Source organism: Nuphar pumila, chromosome 3 (assembly GCF_984573655.1).
Source record: "Nuphar pumila chromosome 3, dmNupPumi1.hap1.1, whole genome shotgun sequence".
Lineage (NCBI taxonomy): Eukaryota > Viridiplantae > Streptophyta > Magnoliopsida > Nymphaeales > Nymphaeaceae > Nuphar > Nuphar pumila.
The window spans coordinates 141050351-141070972 of record NC_143251.1 but is presented as its reverse complement, the minus strand read 5'-3'; the positions used below and the strand labels follow the sequence as shown (position 1 = coordinate 141070972).

At 37.9% G+C, this 20622-nt stretch overlaps 1 protein-coding gene across 1 annotated transcript in view; it reads right to left on the bottom strand.

Annotated features, from left to right (window-relative positions):
• Nucleotides 1-652: 652 nt before the first annotated feature.
• The window catches only part of LOC149844128 (uncharacterized), a 61996-nt gene continuing 42026 nt past the window's right edge, over nt 653-20622 (bottom strand). Inside the window, exons 19-25 of the mRNA XM_090000334.1 lie at nt 7044-7249; nt 6833-6947; nt 2521-2652; nt 2329-2436; nt 2043-2149; nt 1861-1959; nt 653-1778 (exon numbers count right to left, since the gene is read on the bottom strand). Coding sequence (XP_089856460.1) covers nt 1277-1778; nt 1861-1959; nt 2043-2149; nt 2329-2436; nt 2521-2652; nt 6833-6947; nt 7044-7249 — 1269 coding nt within the window. The 3' untranslated portion in view covers nt 653-1276. The remainder of the gene's footprint in view (nt 1779-1860; nt 1960-2042; nt 2150-2328; nt 2437-2520; nt 2653-6832; nt 6948-7043; nt 7250-20622) is intronic.

The window sequence follows — 20622 nt, the reverse complement described above, 5'->3', positions numbered from 1 at the left end:
GAAAGAGTAAACACCACAACCATCACTCAACTCCTCAAATGCGTCAACATCCTTTTCCCAAACAACAATAGGCAGCGTAAGGTTATCAGCTTGGACCTAAACCTGTCACAGGACCACTTGTATTTGATGAAACAACCAAACACGCATTGAAATGCTACTACAGACACAGATTAGCACGACCATTATTTTAACATTTTCAATAATTTTTATTATTTCCACAATAGTTCAAGAAATTGTATTTTTAATACTAAAACATCAAAAATAGATTTTATTGATTAAAAATCCAGTCTCCAAAATTTTGAACTTGCTCATAGTAACATGTCGGGCCAGACCAGACCCAAACCACCGGTTTCTTGGATGATCCGGATCCTGGAAGCAGAAGCCATGGTTTTCCAACCCATGCTCATTTTTGGAGGAGCGCCCAGCATGGACACTACTAAAGCATATAGGATAGGAGAAGAAAAGCTTACGGGACATAACGCAGAGGTTTAACAGAGAAGGAATGGTTAAGGGATAATGCAGAGGGGCTTAACAGTTGACAACCTTTAAGATCCCAACTGTTTATTAACATCCAAATTTTCACCTGCACTCTTCTTTTGGATTCAATCACCACCACCACCACATCATTATTCAAACACAGAATGAGCAAAGAAAAGAGTTAAAAGACCCCAATGAGATTTCCCACTTTTCACCACAACAATGTACATGGTCTACAAATTGTTACACAGCTAAAAGCCTAAAGCCCATATCGTTATTTCTGCTATCACTAATCTCCCAAAAGACCCAACACCCTAACACTGAAAATTGGAAGGAAGAAAGAAAAAGGAAAATGCCACGTGGGCTCCCAACTTGGATGGAAAAAAAACCCATTAAAGCAAAGGAAAAAACAAAAAAAAAGAAAAAGAAAAGGGAAATGAATGTTTGTAAGAAAACGTGATCAAGCAGCAGCAGCACTTACAACGATGAGATAATCACAATAGCCAGATAACATGCCGAGAATGCACGCTTCGCTGAGGTGGATATAATGGCAGCAGCTGCAGTGATGCATCCTCTCTTGTACGTCTGCTTACTGATAAATTAGATGATTAAACCATGACAGCAATGCGAAAAAAAAGTTGCAACCTTTATTTCCCTCTAGCCACCAAGGCAGACATCTTCTTTTCCTTTTGTTTCTTCTTTTATGTGCTAAAAAATTGGAAGCTGCTGCATCTTGTTCCATGTTTTTGAACCCCAAATAAAGTCAACTTGATAACCACATGCTCGATGATTATAGATGTCATCGGACTGGATATGGCTCGGAGGTCGCAACTTTAGCTCCGTTTACAGCCAACTCAGATGCAGAGTTACTGACAGGAGCCAGCGATCGATCCTCTCCATTACTTTGTCTGATATCAGCATTAGAAGATACGCAATTGCAACCTCTCGGAACTGCACCTGCCGTTTCACCATGAGATTCTTCTGAATGTGTGCTCTTAGAAGCAGATTGATGAGAATTAGCAGAAACCATCTTCTTTTTAGGGGACTCAACTGGGGTACACATCAAACAATCTGAAACAACATTGACAGATCGATTGTCTGAGTTTCGGTTTAATCTTTGCTTTTTTGTCATATCTAATCTTTCATCCTTAGAGTTGGCTCTGACACTTGGTTTCCGCTTTTCACAAGAGTCAGATGCGCTGTTGCAAATGGTAGAAACCGCCTGCTTATCCCCATGCCGAGGTGGGGAATCATCATCGTCGTCGTCATCCTCATAGTCAACCAGCCCTATCGACCCCGCCCTGTAACATTTCATGCACGTTTAATACAGTGGGGTCTTTAACAACCCCCCCCCCCCCAACACACACACACAGGAAGCAATACCTTGATGAATAGCTTGTACTCATCCCATTTACCAGGTCAGATTGTGCTGGTTGGTTCCGTGCACTGGAGACATGGGCTGTGGCAGAATCTTCTTCATCACTGAAGAAAAATAAAAAAATTTAAGAAAAACATAGAACATGAAGAAATCTTTAGTCATGAGACAGGTAGGGGTAGGAGTATACCTGTCATTAAAATAATCTTCCTCCTCTTTCTCGAGAGCACGTTCATCCATCCTCTTTCTTGGGTCCACGTCACCTTTAGTGTTTTTAGTTTGGCAAGTTTCCAGTGCCTAACAAAGCAATGAAACTCAAACATTATCCTTCAGAAACCAGATATAATTTAAAAGATAAACAGAAACTAGTGCATAATCATTATTGATTCTAGAACTTCCATCTTATTGATTATTTGCATTACATGATCCTCCCCAAATTTCAAATTTCAAATTTCTATACTAAAGAGGGCCCTCACCTGCTCGTACTTGAGTTTTAGTGATCTAAATGTTTCTATGTACTCAAATTTCTCTAACTGGCCCCAAAGGCACTCGACTGTGTATGTAATCAAGGGTTTAAGGCTTTCCTGCACAAAAAAGGATGATGCTGAAGGAAAACCAACAAATTTGAACCATAAGGAATACAGAAACAGAATAAAAGAGATAGACACCTTACGGATATGATCAAAAAGCTCTATGACTGCAGAGTTGAGCAGATTGTAGCGAATTCCATTCGCAACAAAAACATCCACTATAGGTTTCAAAAGGTCGTTCTTAACTATATGATGAAGAAGGCCATCATCCTACAAGCATACAGAACTTCAACATCAGTTCACTCACCCATTCAAAACAAAAGGACAACAAACGTATGCACTTAGAGGCACAAACCTTAGCATATAGACATCACAAAAATATTTACAAAGTGGCACTTGAAATCTCCCAATTTACGCTTATGCCTATTCCAATTAATTAGTCTTATTTAATTCTTCAACCATACAGTGGAAGATAAGAACCTTTCAATCTTAAATCACTTGTACAGCAATGAATCTGCTGAAAAACATTGAGTATTCTTAGGACTCAAAGGGTGAGATTTTACACACATGGGTGCACAAACACACACATATCTCAAGTTGTAGCCATCAAGTTGGCATCAACATACTATACTGTCTATAGATGAGATCTTCAAAGCTTCTTTAGTGAAAAACATGCATTAATTTCACATATTTTGATATCTATATAAGATTTTAAATGGTTCCAAGTTCAGTGACACATTATGAACCAAATCTTCACACAAAAAAATATTAGAATTTTACATCAAAACAATTAGATCATAAGCATATTTCTTGCTAAAGAAACACTGCCAAACAAATCTACGAAGTCTAATTTACGACCTGAAACCATGACTTCTACTGGAGGATATGGTACTATCGAGGACCAAAGTTAAGGCCTCGATTACATACTGTCACAAAGAAGTGAACATGTACATGAATGTGGATCTCACACGAAACATGAAATTGTTAATCTTGTAACAAATAGGATATGAGGATATGTATATGCATATATATACATAGATATATACACATATGTATGCATGTATGCTATATATGTATATAATTAAGAAAATTAAAAATAAAATGCAAAAACATGTTTTAGGTCACAGATCCTCATATTTTTTCCTTTTTCATTTCAAAAAGGCCCTAAGCTCGTTCACCATCAATCCTAGTTTAGTTCTCTGTCTTGTATTGAGAGCAAAAAAGTACTCATTAATTTAAATTGTAGTAAGTGGCCTTTTGTTTTCAATCCTGCATCAATGAAGGAAGGAGAGGGAGGCTACTTTATTGCCTATAAAAGAGGCCTTACACCCTTCCATTGAATGCATCAAATCCTGTTGGTTAAAATTTTGTCCACTAAAAAAAATAGGCCATTACAAACTGACATTTTTTGCCTAAAGTATCATGAGTTTTTAAAAACTGTCTCATTTAGTTTATTTAATTGGTTTTTTAAGATAAGTTCAAAACATTGTTGATATTTGTGATTAGTGTAAAACATTTAAAAAAAAAGTGGACAAAAATGCCCACTGACGTGCCTATGACCATGTCTGAATCTTACCTCTCGCTTTTTCCTCTCCAGCTATGTTACTTGGACATCGACATTGTTGAACAAGGGAAAAAGTGTCAAACACGGCGAGTCTTAAAAAACTAGACACTTGGACACGGCTATATATATATATGGAAAGAGAAAAAAGAGAGATTTAAAGAATATGCAAACAAAACCATAAAATATAAAATGCACATTCCTTTCTCATTTGTAATCTGATCCTTGATGATTTATACCAGAGTTACCGGAAGCGCCTAGCCTAGTGGGGAAGCGCGCTTCCCCGAAGCACGAAACGTCGCGCTTCTGAAATGCGCTGGGAAGCGCTGATTTTTTTTTTGGGAAGCTCGCTTCCCCGCATTTCCCCTTTTTTTTCTTTTTCTTTTTTGTATTTTTTTTTTCGCTTCCGGTTCGCTTCCTAGGTCGCTTTCGAGATGATTCTTGATTCGCTTTTAAATCATCCCACGCTTCCCGCTTCCTAAAATTTTGAAAGTGTTATGCTTCTCGCTTCCGCTTCCCGCTCCCACTTCCTCGACTGGTAACCATGATTTATACAAATGTCGCAAAATATAAACATGTAAGATTGTAAGTACAAAAACATATCATCAAGACTAATCAACAACCACACTTCTAAGGTAGAACATAGAGCAACTCAACACAAGTGTCCAAGTGTCCATGATGCACAAAACAAGACACTTGTATGGACACTCGCTAGACACGGAGTGTCTAAACATATTTTAAGGTGTCGAACACTCGACACGCATGTCCAAAATTTTGGACACTTGATTTTAAAAACGGTGAGTCGGTGCCATGTCCAGGAGTGTCAGTGTCAATGTCGATAAGTGTCTGACAGAGACACTTCAGCCTGGGAGAAGTGTCCATGTAACATAGCTCTCCAGCAATCTATCACTCCTAATAATGTGTGGCCAACTAGCTATGTCAGAGGAATACACCATTTTGGGGTTGTGTCCTTGATGACACAATCGAACATTCTCAGACACACCGACACGGGCACCAATGATTATGACATTATTTTCATAATTTTAATAACATTTGAACACTAATGTTTTTCAATAAAACATGTATTTCTTATTAAATATCAAAAAATAGTTTTTTATTGATTTAAAATTAAAAAATTGTGTCCTTCATGTCCTATTTTCCAAAAAAAATCAAACTTGTGAGTCATACTTTCATCACATGTCCTCGTGTGGATGAACCTTTGTGACATAGCCAACTAGTAGTGAGAAAGAACAGAAAGAGGGAGAAGGGAAAGAAGAGGAAAACAAGGAAAAAGAAGAATAAGAATTTAAATATGAAAAAGGAAGAAGATGAAGAGGAAGGGTGGGAGGTTGGTGGTCACTGGTCAGCAGTTGTCATAGTTAATGCCGGGTGGCAATGGAGAGAGAGAGAGAGAGAGATGTCCTGGCAGTTAGGCCTCATGCAGGATGAGTCCATTTTCTGCTCCCTCCATCTTGCTCTCTCCAGATAAATATTAATAATTCTCTCAAGAAGGCAAAACAAACAAGCTAGACTCTCAGATACAACCACATAATTGTCAGTTAAAGCAATAGACAAATAAAAAACATATGCACACACCACAAGACTTGAAGCAATAAACAGATACACAAACGTGCAGGAACAGGCACACATAAAATACATGAATAGACTTTTTCGGTACTATCGGTAGTACCATCTATGCAGTAGAAGCCCTATTGATTTTCTAAACATTGGTAATGGGTGTGTGGATCAGATTATAAGATGTGACCTCCACGGTTGTTTTTACTGGAGAACATTTATTAAATTAGGGGTTTTAGAGTCTAGACTTCTGAACAGAATTTTAAAGCAATCAAAGAATCAATGATCGAAAACGCACTTTCACAAAAAAAAAAAAACAATAACAAAAAACCATCATAAACATGTCTACAAGATCTCATAAGACTTGTGCTAGATAGTTGGTAGTGCCCTCGTGATGGGCACATCGAAAGTAAAGCCAAAGCAAAAGACCAAAAACCCCTATAGACACAGGCTTGCAAATGCAAAAGATTGTCACAGAACCATAAGAGTTTGAAAAAAGTTTTAAAACCAAACAAGTGTCTGGAAACAGTCAACAACAAGAAGGAATGGCAGCAAGTACGTTTCCACCAAAAATGTGATCAAACAAGTTCATGTCTGATATGCTCAGACATTGGGAAATCAAGAACTCTGAGACCCATTTTCAGTACACAATGAAAATGGCAATATACGAAACATGGAACTTACAAATCATACTTTTAGCCAAGCCTACTGGATATAGCTAATCAATGGTGTTGCACCATAGTGTGTGTATGTGCAATTGTGCATGCACATGCACTCCACCATCAAGTCTCTCTTGAGAGTTCCTCCAAGAGACAGACTGGCAATGCAAATATTTTGCAAGATAATATCAAGAGAAGATGAGCCCTGGCGAGAAAATGTATCCTCCTGCCTATGAGATTTGCACGGACATATTCATACATAGCAATGACCACTGAGTTGATCGCTTCCCGATTGCTCGCTTTAAGAACAAGACAGCTAGATATTTTGTTTCTGGAATATTACACATGTTTATGGGTAGCTGCCTCTCATGGCCCCTCCCGTTCTACAGATCTCTTAGTATTTCATGTTATTTCTTGTGCTTCATGTAAGAATATGTGGATTGTGCATCTCTTTGCATGCTCTTGAGTTTGAGTGAAGCAGTGATAAAACTTTACTTCACAACCTCTCTTTCAGTGTCTTGGCCCTTGGTGTTTGCCCGGACGTCAATAATATAAGCAAGTGTTAAAGAAATACAGATTGGGAATTCTAACACAAACAAACATTATGCCATGTTGACATGAGAATTAGTTGAAAGATGAAGGTCAAATCACTTACATTATGTGAGATAACTGCCCGCAGAAAGCGAACAGCTGAAACCACTAAGTACTTCTCTTTTCTGTGAATTAGAGATAGTACCTTCTTTATGGCATTGTTGAGAAGAAAATTGCATCTGCAATAATGGAAACCATGTTTATAAGTCAGCTTGGGATTAGACCAACATGTTGAAGAAAACAATGCTAAGCATGAAGTGATATCAATACTTTACTTTATCCTATACGGATGGTGATGCACACAAAAGCAGAGCAGTTCACAAATGTTCAGGAGAATCTCAGGCCGAGTGACAGCCCGAGCATCAAAACCAGCCAAAGTACCCACACTTAGAGCTGTCGCTTTTGGGGGGCAGGATGAGGCTACAACATCTATTAAATGGTCCATGTGTTTTTCATAGAAAACCTCCAAAATCGCATCTTTCTGCTCAACATACAGAAAAAGATAAGCATTAGTAAACTAATCAACAATCAGTCACTGCCAGTAGACTCTGAATAAATTCTTCCTTTATGTCTATATAAATTAAAGAGATGACCAACACTTTTAGAAGACCATGTTAGATGGGGGGAAAAGTTTAATAACAACAAGATATTAAAATATATTGTATAGATCATATATATATATATATATATATATATATATATATATGTGTATACCAATGTTGTGAATAGCATTGAGGCGTAGAGAGGCGTAAGACCTACTCATGAAGCGTGGCGTAAGCCTCAAGGCTTCACAAAAAATATTAAAAAAAGGACCAAATAAAAAAATTAAAGATGCATCATTCATGTCCTATTAATAAATAATTTGGACATTAAGTGAAGAATCTAAACTAAATTATAAAACGAATTTCAAGCAATGACTACAACGCAATAATTTAACTGATCCAACAAAGAAGATGTCATTATTTAACCAAAGAACAAAAGACAATTCATATAAATACAACATAAAGAAATAAATGTATGAATTGTGAAGTAAAAACCAATAAAATATCAACAATTAGAGTTATTAAAGATAACAGTTAATGCACTTTTACAAATTGAACTCAACTACATTTATACACTACAGTAATACACACACAGTCACTCACCCAATACAAATGTATAGACCAGTGTTGTTAAAAACGCGCCTCAAGGCGCAAAAAGCGCGCCTCGCCTCGAGGCGAGGCCCTTTTCGCCTTGAGGCGCACTTAAAAAGCGCAGCAGCCTCAAGGCGTACGCCTCATGCGCCTTGAGGCGTACGCCTTGAGGCGAGGCGCGCCTCAAACTGAGGCGCGCATTAAGAAATCAGATGGCCCAGACCCGAGATCGACCCGGATCCGGGCCCCGTATTCTCGAAAGATCGAGAATATGTCTTTAAAAAAGACATATGCTTCGGGGCGAGGGAAAGCCCTCGCCCCTTCTCTCTCCACTCCGTCCCCTCTCGTCCCCCGCCACTGCTCGCCGCCGGCCACCACTCGCCGCCGGCCACCACTCTTCCACCTTCTTCTTTCCTTTGCTGAGAAGCCATCGGCGACCCGCTGGCCACCACTCGCCGCCGGCCACCACTCTTCCACCTTCTTCTTTCCTCTGCTGAGAAGCCATCGGCGACCCGCCGGCCACCACTCGCCATCGGCCAGCGACTCACCGCCACCGCCGTCCATTCCGGCGACCTCTGCGCATTCCGGTGACAGGTAAGATCTGTGTGTTTTTCCCCAGCTTCTTCTTTTGTCATTTGTTCTTTGTGAAACCGTGTAACCTACGTTTATGGGGAACCCGGCTCCACTCATCCCTATATCATCCTCTGTGGTCATAACTCCCTCTGGGATCTCATTGGTACTAAGTTATTTTGATCAATCTGGCCCTATCGATGGGTTCAGCATGGTTGATTTAATAGAAATCAATCTTTTGATAGTGTTCTTTAACAAAAAAAAACATGATTTTCAATTTATTTTGACAGTGTTCTTTAACAAAAAAACCATGTTTTTATTAATGGTTATTGATTTTTGAATCAGCAAAAAAGTCTTGCACATAAGTCGGATTCTGTCTATTCAAATGTCGATCTTCACCAAATGCCGATTCTGTCTATCGATGGGTTCAGCATTTCTTATTTATTTATAATTTTAGATCATTTTTATAGTTTTTTTTAGTTAAATTTTTTTTTTTTTGAGGCTTACGCTTTGCGCCTCGCCTCGGATTTTGGTGGAGCGCCTCGCTACGCCTCAACGCTTTTAACAACACTGGTATAGACAATGCATACAAACAAAGCACACATACACACACCGCATGTTTATCTACACATGTTATATGCACTTTGATTTTCCGTTCTCAATAGATGTATACATGTTATTTTCATCTACATAATTGATGCAATTTTGATTGCTGCATATTTGGTAGTGTTTTAAGTTGTTGATACATATTTGAGTATTTGGGTCTTTTTCCTTTGTTGTTAAATGATTCAGCTCCATGAGAATGATTTCATAGAACCTTAAATGTTCTTTTATCTAGATTTTGAATGTGTTTGTTATCAAAGAATGGTATTTGTAATATAAATTTCTTTGTTAATATATATTTTCTTATATGCATTTTTGCAGTTGAACAATAGGAAGAGATGTAGGATGAGATCATGGAGCTAAAGTTTCAAATCTCACTAAAGATCCCAAACTCGTAGGACATCAATTATTGTCATAAATAAACTACAGAAGGCATCTATAGGTTAAAACATCACTTAGCTGACACGAAATATGGTTTAAGTACATGTGAAACGGTTTAACCTGATGTGAAAAGGTTTTTTCAGAATCATCTAAGGGATCAGCAGCAAAACAAACAAGAGAAACAAAACAAGTTCAAAATCGGGAGTGTTTATTTTGGATCATCAACATGTGATAACATGAACAAAGAAACCAGTGGATCATGTAGTGTTGCAAAAACAAACACAGGTGGTCTCATGGACCTTTTTGTGAAAAAAGCACAATAAACCACAATAAACATTGTTTTCAAAAGAGATGAGAGAATAAGTGTATATTGTATCATTAGTAGATTTTTTTATTCAAATACATTATCATTTAATCTTTGCAACAGTCCATATTTTGGTGCAATGGTAGAAGCTATTGCAAATTATGAGTAAGGGTTCAAATCGTCTTCTTACCACGAGATCAGAACGTGAATTTTGAAGGAGGTAGATTGTACTTATGAAATTTTGAAAGAGTTCTAAAAATAAATGGCCAAAAGTTGGTTGCAACATTATGGCAGATGGTTGGACATATGAAAAAGGAAGAAAATTAATTTTCTTGTGAAAAGCTCAGCTGAGACAGTATTTTTGAAGTTTGTTGACATAAGACTCATAAAAAAAACTGGTGCAAATTTGTATAAGTTGTTTGAAGAAGTTCTTAAAGAAGTTGGTGAAAGTAATATGATGCAATTTTTTACAGATAATGCACCAAATTATATAGCAGCTGAAAATATGTTAATAGTAGAAAAAACATGTTTTTGAACACCATGTGTGATGCATTGCTTGGATCTGATGTTATAAGATATTGGAAAGATATCAATTTTTAAAGATACAGTGAAAAAGGCAAAAAAAAATATAAAATATATCTATAGTCTTAAATTTGATGAGAAAGTTCATAAAGAGGAAAGAACTTCAATGTCTAGTCGTCACTCATTTTGCCACAAAATATATCACGCTTCATACTATTGGGTGTTATAAGAAAGAGTTGAAGTCTATGTTCTTTTCTTCAAATTTTAGATCATTTAATTACTATAAGAAATCTGATGTTAAGAGCATTTCTTATATTGTTCTTAATGATTATAAGTTTTTGATTGCCATATCATATGCAATTAAAGCTACACTGCCTCTCGTGAAAGTGTTGCGATTAATGGATGCAGATGAGCTTACTATGGGATTTTTGTACGAATCAATGGATAGAGCAAATGAGAAAACTACTTAAAACCTTGACAAGGTTGAAAAAAAATATAAACTTATTTGGGATATCATTGATAAAAGATGGGAATTGCAACTTCATAAGCTTTTGCATGAGGCTGCCTATTATTTAAATCCTTATTTTTCCCTGGATGGAGAAGATATGAGTGGCTTTTATGATTGTGTTGAAAATTTGGTTTCGAATGCGAATGTTCGGTTGAAAATTATAATACAAATCGATGTATTTAAAAAGGCAAAGGAGTTGTTTGGTAGAGAGGTAGCCGCTACAACAAGAAAATTAAAAAGTCCTGGTAAGTTTGCGATTATGTTATTATTTGTTAATATTTTCTTTATGTTTTTATTAATTGTGACATTCTTAATATTTTTATCAATTTTTTATTGTTTTATTGGTAGAGTTTATTTGGGCACGAAAATCCTAAATTGATGAATTTTGCAATTCGAAATCTACGTTTGACTAGCAGTGCATCGGGGTATGAGAGGAATTGGAATACTTTCTCATTGGTTTATGGTTTTTTATTTTATTTTTGAAATACATTTTTATAAGTGTAATTATCTTATAATTGATTATCAATTATTTAGAATTATAAGTACATACAAAATGGAAAAATAGACTTGAACAAGAGAAGATGAATGCATTGGTTTTTGTAATGTAAAATATGAAATTAAGAAAGAGAAATATGATGGGGGCTACCAAAGACCCTATATGTCTAGATCATATAGACTCAGACGATGAGTGGATTGTAAAAAAGGAAGATACAGTGTTGCCAAGTGATCCCAATTGGTTGAAGGATTCATGGTTGGATTTGAACTTCGACATAAATGTCATTGAGCATGTGCCTATTGAAAAAGTCACTTCACCTCATGATTCACAAAGTGGTTTTAGGCAAGACAGGTTTTCAAGCGATCGAGGTAAAGCTATATTCTTTTTATCTTGCTATAAATATAAATGTATTTTTTTAATTTGATAAAATAAGCATTTAATACATGAATTTTTATTGAAGGAAAAAGAAAAGCAAAAAAAGTGGCCAAGGATATGGAAAAAGAAAGTGCAGATGATGAAGAGTTAGAGAATGAGGATGAAGGAGAACCTATTTATATGGATTCCTCAGATGACTTAGATATTGATGATGACGAGACACAAGAAGAGCCTAGGCCCTAATTCATATCATAGGGCTATAGGCATTTATATGTTTTTTGCGGTCTTTCATTTGCATTTGTAAATGTTAACACTCTCATTTTGAAGAGTTTTGGACAAATATATTAACATTTGGTTATTAATGCTATCATGCATTTTCTAATTATGACATAATGTTAATGCTAATATGCATTTTGTTGTTAATGTTAATTTTTTATTAAATGAATACTCATATTTATTTCTTAGATACTTACATAGATCAAGTTGTTGAATTAATGTTACTTTTACATGTTAATCTCATATTTTTTCAGTATTTATTTGAGATTTTTTATTTCTTGTTGGTTGTTGCTTCATCAATAAAGCATTTTTTATTTATTTGTAATTTTAGATATTTTTATAATTTTTTTTTTAAGTTTTCAAAAAAAATTGTAAGGCTTACACTTTACGCCTCGCCTCAGATTTTGGTGGAGCGCCTCTCACTACGCCTCAACGCTCTTCACAACATTGATCAAATTCAAAAAAGCATGTGATGCATGGGCATTCTTAAAGAACACATTCATTCAAAAGGACATGGCTCGATTATATTACCTTCAAGATAAAGTGCATAATAACAAGCAAAGAGATCAAAGTGTTAAAGAAATTTTTATCTCCTATTTGGGATGAATTGGCTATGATAGAACCTAAGTGGGAATGTTCGACAATTAAAAGAGGCAAAAACAAGTGAAAAGAGAATTTTTTTCTCCTTATTATATAGCCTTAGACTGGAATTTGAGCAAGTATGGTCATCTCTATTTCATAAAACTTCTACTCCTATAAGTGATGCTCTTGCTCAAGTGTATCAAGAGGAAACCAGAGGTTTTTGTTGTATCAAGACTCGAAAACTGTAAAAACCTATAAACCTCCTCACGTTGAGAAAAAGTACAATGGAGGAGCAAGAAAGGTTGCTTGTCATTTTTGTAATGAACCATGGCATATAAGACCCAAACTCAAAAGAAAGGTGGTCGTAGTGAGTGAAAAACCTTCAAAACGTAAAAAAGCAAGAAAAGGTAGCAACCTCAATGATTTGACGATTGCCCAAATTGCGGAGGCCGTTTTACAAATCCTAAAAGTCACTCCTACATCTGGTGCAACCGTTTCTTCCTCTTCTCCTTTGGGGAAGTCCTCTTGGATTTTAGATTCAAGAGTCTTTTTTTCATATAACACACAATGAATCTTTACTATCCAATTGCATTAATTCATATTTTTCATGTGTAACAATCGTCGATGGAACTTTTTTAAAAGTAAAAAGTATAAGAAGCTTAACAAAATTTCAAGTGATTCAAAAAAATGTTTCAAATGTTAAGAATTATTTCAAAACTTGATTTAAACCTTTTTTCGGTTTCTCAAATGCTCGATTATGGGTGCAAAGTCTTTTTCTCATCTAACAGTTGTTGGGTCCAAGATCTCCAATCTGTGAAGTTGACTGGGCATATTGAAGTAGCTTATTCGCCAAGGGGAAATATTTTGTCCCAAATCAAATTTGCAGCTGATATTGTTGCACGCTCGAGGATCACAGATGAAAAATCTGCTAGCTGAAGATGGAGTCTTATTGGATGATCCAACTTCTTATTGGCAAATTATTGGATCATTGATGTACTTGTCTATTACTAGACCAGATATTGCACATGCAATGCATATTGCAAGTCAATTTCAACATGCGCCTAATTCAATTTACATGAGTGTTGTGTTGAGAATAGTTCAATACATTAAAAACACTATATCTAAAATGATTTTCTTATCCTCTTTCTCATTTTTAAATCTTATTGCATATATTGAATCTCACCGGGGAGGAGATCCAAATAAACTATGGGTTTTGTGTATTTTTAGGTGATTTTCCTAGATCTTGAAGGTGTAAAAAGCAACAAAAAGTGTCTTTGTCCTTCACGAAAACTGAGTACAGGGCGACGGCTACAACAACAGAGGTTGTGTAATTATGGTCCTTATAGATATGTGAGTTGATATTTCGAAACTTTTAAAGTTATGTTGTGATAACAAGAATGTCATATATATATAGCCAACATTCATACATTCCATGAACGAACAAAGCACATCGAAATGGATTGTCACTACGTTCACGAATAACAGTTGAAGGAGATGATTAATTTACCATATGTTTTGTTTGAATTTCAAATTGTGGACTTTTTTACCAAAGTTTTTCTTCTACCTCGTTTTCTTTTTCTTTAGAACTTTCGGTAATCTCACCGTAAGTTTGAGTGTTAAAATATATATATCAGTCACAAATATCGGTATTGGCTATATCTCAAGAGGCTATTTCTCGCGATATTATAGGTTTGGTGATAAATCTCAAAAAAATCTCAAAAAGTTATTAGGGTTTCAAAAATATAAAAAATAACAAAAGTAAGAAAATATCATGTTTCGAAAAAATACATAAATAATAAAGGAAATAAGTAAAAAATGTAAAAAGAAAGAAAAGAACATATTTAAAACATAAAAAATAAATAAAAAAGTAGGGCTTGTGATAATATCACAAGAATATTGTGATATTCTAATGATAATATCACAATATTATTAATTTGGAAATATTTTCAAAATATCGTGCTATTTTATCGATATTCTCATGATAATATCCCGATATTATCAATTTGGCGATATTTTCAAAATATCGTGCTATTTTACATATATTATCGTTTGCCAAATTTAAAGCGATAATATCACGCTATTTTCAAAATATCACCGATATCTATGATTGATATATATTTATGTTTATGTAAACTGAAATACCCATCAAGGGTATATCAGTAAATCCATGTTGCAATAGGGATCAGCCTATAAGGCTAGTCTTTCTCTTTCTTTTTATTTTTATTTTTTTATATTTTTGTTTATGACTGTTGGGGACAGCCCAACTAGTTGTTGGGCTGCTCTCAACGGTCATAAATATGACATTCGAGGCTAGCCCAACAACTAGTTGGTTGTGTGAAGTAATACATTTATATTTTTTACATTGTTGCTCTCTTGTGAATTGTTATTTTTGTGTATCTCTTTTGTGGGATTGTAATTGGTCCATTAGAGGTCCTCTTGTGTTTGTGCACTTTTGTAGCCCTTTGTTGGCATTGTGTTCGTGCACATCTTGTTTTATTACAAAGGATTTCTACCAAATGAGTATCCAAGTAACAATATTACAACATATGGCCTCAGCTGTCACGGGCATAAAATTTTTTGTGAGCCCGTGCAGGGCCAAACTGCCCCGTCTGTCCAGCCTAACGGTCAAATGCCTCACACAAACTCATTTTCGTGTGTTGAATCATTTCATTGGCACTGCACACCACCTAGTGCATAACTGCCCAGTCTGTCTAGCCCAGAGTTACCGGAAGCGCCTAGGCAAAAGGGGAAGCATGCTTCCCCGAAGCACGCTTCGGAAGCATGAAACGTCGCGCTTCCGAAGCGTGAGTGGAAGCGTCCCCCTTTTTTGGGAAGCGCGCTTCTCCCCACGCTAACCCATTTTTTTCATTTTTTCGCTTCCCCCTCGCTTCTGGTTCGCTTCCGAGACGGTTCAAAATTTTCTTCTAAGTGGTCCCACGCTTCCCCGCTTCCTAAATTTTTGAAAGTGCCTCGCTTCCCGCTTCCCGTATCGCTTCCCGCTCCTGCTTCCTCGACTAGTAACTCTGGTCCAGCCTAACAGTCAAAGGCTTCACACAAACTCATTTCCGTATGTTGAATCATTTCATTGGCACAACGCACCACCTAGTACACAACTGCCTAAGTGAAAGTTGATCAAACGCATCACTCCATGTATAACTGGCTGGCCCAAGCCACTAGCTCTGTATGTCAACAGAATAGAGAAGTTATTCCCAAGATCGCCCAACCTTACGGTGTTGATACATCATAGCAAGAAACGCTACCCAAATTACTCTATGACACCTAGGCATTCACTTGCCTAGCCCCGAGTAACCATACTCGGTTGGAACTACTTAAGGTGATCCCTAGGAGAATTATCCTTAACATAGATGTAACCTCGTGTGCACCAAACGCTATGTGTGAGAACTCATCCAAGTCGAGATGTACTTAACCAAATCTTCAAAGGCAACATCCTCTGATTTGCTGGAACTGCTTAACCAAAATACTTCACATTTGTGTTGTCACACCAATGCACCAATGACAATAGCATTGTCTATCACATGCCATGCTTTCACTGCACGTCTCGAATACCCCAACGCATATTGTGCATTCCTACACTCGATGCATTTTCCACTCAGTAGAGCTCAACATTGCACATACCCTATTCCAAAAGCTTTGTTCGGGACATTCTCCCACACCCAAGCCATTGTTGTCCTCGACAATGTTGGTGCAGGTAAGAACAATCTTCACTTTAAGTTGTCAGTTTCCCTTCGCACTTTTCTTTGGTTCCTCCTTTCTTTATCCTCATAAACTCACCCTAGTTTCAACATGCCAACATCGCAACCTTCAATACGTCGAGTTCTATACCTCAATGGATCTGAAGTCACTTAGACAATAGTCTTCCGCTCCCTCAACAACCAAGCATTTTTCGTTCGTGGAATACCAGTGTAGTCTCATACACAAGCGGGACATCCTCGCCTGCACGGCAAACTTGTCATCTTCATGCTCATAGATGGGGACCCTTTAATCCCAACAAGGGCAATTCCAAGTCTTTTGTGGTCTTCGCAGAAAAGAGCAACCACTGATGTGTGCCGCAGGAATATTTGTTCTTTTAAGGTAGCAACTTGTAGTTTTCAATGGTCCAAACTAGTCCTCAAGTGAGAGATGCCTACTCTCATATCACCATGTAATGGTCCTTCAAAGCGGTCTTCCTGGTCACTCGTCCAAACAGAGGCAACTCTAGGCCCAACGTTGCAACTCTCATTTGAAATCAATATGTTGCAACTCACTTCTGAAGCCAACAAACACATTCCCGCAAGAACCACACCGACAAGCCAAGAACAACGGCTTCTTCCACAAGCACAATTCAAAGAATAATCGCCAAACACAAGAGACCAACACAAAAAACATCTTTGCTCAAAAGGTGGGTATTATGCAAACTCACAACTTCGTCCTTCTCAGACGCTTGGGAGAGAACATACAAGTCATATCTATCCAACCGAATTCAATGTTCACTCTATGCATCGTGCACAAGGCAAATGCCATACTCCACCAGTGAGCTTGATGCATAAATGGTGAGGATCTTGGTTTCCTTAGTCAACTAAGCAACAACCTTCGCTTCTGCTTACTATCAACAAGATGTCCCAAATCACCATGTCAACAACTTGCTTTTATGCTCGGTTCACCACGCTTCAACAGAACACATACGCATACACGAGACAAACCATCTCTTGGACTTATCCAACGAACACTACCCTCTTAGAGTGACACAATGACCCAAAGGCATGGTCACCATTGACATGGGCATAAAATTTTTTGTGAGCCCGTATAGCGCCAAACTACCTAGTCTAATCGCTAAAAGCACACAAACTCATTTCTTTGTGATGAATCGTTTCATTGGCATTGTGCATCATCCCATGCACAGCTGCCTAAGCGAAAGCTTATCAAACGCATCACTCTATGCATAATTGTCTAGCCCAAAGCACTAGCTATGCGCATCTTTTCTTAAGTACATAGGCATCGTGCATCAATGAAGGCACAAAGGGGTCATCGTCCAAGTTATAAGAGGGGGGCGACGCTCACGCCCCTCTGAACGCAACCGACATCCAATAGCAATGTCGCACCTCTCAAGGTGTGACGTGACCTCCTGACAGCATCATCAGGAAAGCCTTACAGATACGCCAACGGATGGAAGAAGTTATTCCAAAGACCGCCCAATCTTGCAGCCAACTGATAGTTGATACGTCATAGCAATCAACACAATCCAGACTGCTCACTGACGCTTAGGCATTCACTCGCCTAGCCCCGAGTCACCATACTAGGTTGGAATAGTCTAAGGTGATCCCTCAGAGAATTAGCCCTAACCCACATGCACCATCGCGTGCACCAAACGTTGTGCGTGAGAACTCATCCAAGTCGAGAGGTACTTAACCAAATCTCCAAAGGCAACATCCTCTGATCCAGTGGCACTGCTTAACCAAAACACTCCATGTCTGTGCTGCCACACATCGTCGCACCAATAACGATATTGTTGTCCATTGCGTGTCATGCTAGCAATGCACGTATTAGATATCCCAATGCATAATGCACGTTTCTACACTCGCATTTTTCACTCAGTAGAGCTCAACATTGCAATGCCTCATTCCAAAAGCTCGGTCTCGGACACCAGCAATCCCTCCAAATAAAGAAAAGGCATCAGCATCACTTTACTAGTTTAAGGTTTACTCATGCAAGTCATTATAATTGTAATTTCTCGTCTTCTATGGTACATTTTATGTTAAAAATCATAACATACACCTACATAAATTTAAATAGAGAGTGGAAACCAATACAATCATTTAGATGTCCTTATTAGACAAAGAAATAAGCTTATTATTAAGGCAACTTTTAAGGAAGGAGGAAAGGCACCTCCCAAAAGCAAAGGCGTTGATATGAAGATCTCATGAAAGTGGGGGTCAAGGACAGCAAGACTGCATATTCAAAGGGATTTTGGTAGCTGATTATTTCTCAGAGATGATGTGTAAGGCTATACATTTGCCCATTCCTTAGTTGTCATAGGCGCTAGGAAGAGCCTAGGTGGTGAGCCCCTAAAAAGGCCTAGGCGGGGCCTAGGCAGTACCCAAAATAAATAAAAAAATATAAAATATATAATAACATGTATATTGTCTTCTTTTTCTTCTTCCTCTCCTCAAAGAAGAAAACAAATGATGTCTTCAAAAAAAAAAGCTTAAGTGGCGACAGCCTAAGCAGAGTCTAGGTGACCTAGGCGGCAATATAGGGCCCCACCGCCCAGACCTGGTCGCCCAGGCGGTGGGGCTGCTCCTAGGGCGCCGCCTTTGACAACTAAGGCCCATTCTGAGAAGAAACCTAACAGAACCTTCTGTCCTCATGAGCCTGATAGGAATGGTTCCATTGCCACATGTACCCTCCAACCCTAGACAGACTAGATGTCTGTGCCTTTCAGTAAGGCAATATAGACAAACAGAATATAAGGAACATAATGTATTCCTTTGATGATCCACGAGGGTCAGAACTTGGGATAAATGTTGCAGGCACCTTGATGATAATGACATGATAAAGAGTATTAACATAAGGAATATGTGTTGTATATATAGAATGACAACCTTACCAATTCCAAATCACTCATTCAGTCTATTACACAAGCCTTTGTTGCTCATAGCAACATACCAAGTCAGGCTAACAGTCACAAATCGGTTAGAGCAACTGCCCCCATCTTCCCACTGACCTGTAAGTTTTCCCTTTTGATCCTGTATTGAGAAAGAGAAGAGAAAGAGAGAGGGAGAGAAGGAGAGAGATCGACTGCGGCTGTCACGATTTCTGTAAAAGAAATCGTGACCTAAACATGTATTTAATGTTACATTACACTATGGGTCGGGTCTGGTATATCCAGACCCGATAACTAAATACATGGTTTACATACATGGACGGTGACATGGATCGGGTCGGATCCTGCACCTTTTTCACCCTCCCTCAAGTTGATCATGGTTTTGGACCATGAACAACTTGCTTTTAAGCATCCAAAAGCGATCCTTGGTTAACCCTTTGGTAAATATGTCTGCAACCTGTCTTTCAGTACTGACAAACTCAGGTTCAATCTCTTTTTCTTCAACCTTCTGTCTCACAAAGTGTTGGTCGATCTCAATGTGCTTGGCACGACTGTGATGTACTGGATTGAATGACATATTGATAGCACTTTGATTGTCACAGAGCAAGGTAGTGTGGGAGATCTTTTCTCCTACTTCAGTTAGAAGATGCCTGATCCATGTGACTTCGGCAGTGGCATCAGCCATGGATCTATATTCAGTCTCAGTGCTGGATCTAGCTATAGCTTTTTGTTTTCTGCTGCTCCAAGAGACCAAATTTCTTCTAATGAAGACACAATATCCTGATGTAGATCTTCTTTCGTCGGGATCTCCTGCCCAGTCTGCATCACAATATACAGTAATTTCGTGCTTGTTTTGGCCATGGGACTGTGGTAAATATATCAATCCATCCCCAATAGTCCCTTTCAGATATCTAATGATCCTCTTGACCGCTTCCATATGTCCAGTACGTGGCGCATGCATAAATTGAAACACTTGATTGACTGAATAGACAATATCAGGTCTAGTGAATGTGAGGTATTGTAACATTCCTATTATGTTGCGATACCTGGTGGGGTCATCACACAGATCTCCATCATGAGCGCTAAGTTTTTGATGAAGTACACTCGGAGTTCCTAGAGGTTTGCAGTCTTTCATGCCTGCCTTGCTGAGAACATCTACGGTGTACTTGTGTTGAGTGAGTGTCAATCCATGAGCCTGGTTGTCAACTTCTACACCAAGGAAATAGCGTAGAACTCCAAGGTCTTTCATTTTGAACCTTTGACCTAATAAGTCTTTTATTTTTTGGATGTGGTCCGCAGAGTTTCCTGTGATGATAATATCATCGACATAAATTAATAATAGAGTAGTCACAGATTGGCTTTTAAAAATAAATAATGAGTGGTCCATCATGGAACGTGAAAATCCATGTTTCTGAATCTCTAATGAGAAACTATCAAACCCAGAGCGAGATGCTTGCTTCAGGCCGTAGATGGCTCTTTTTAACCTGCATACATGGGTTTTAC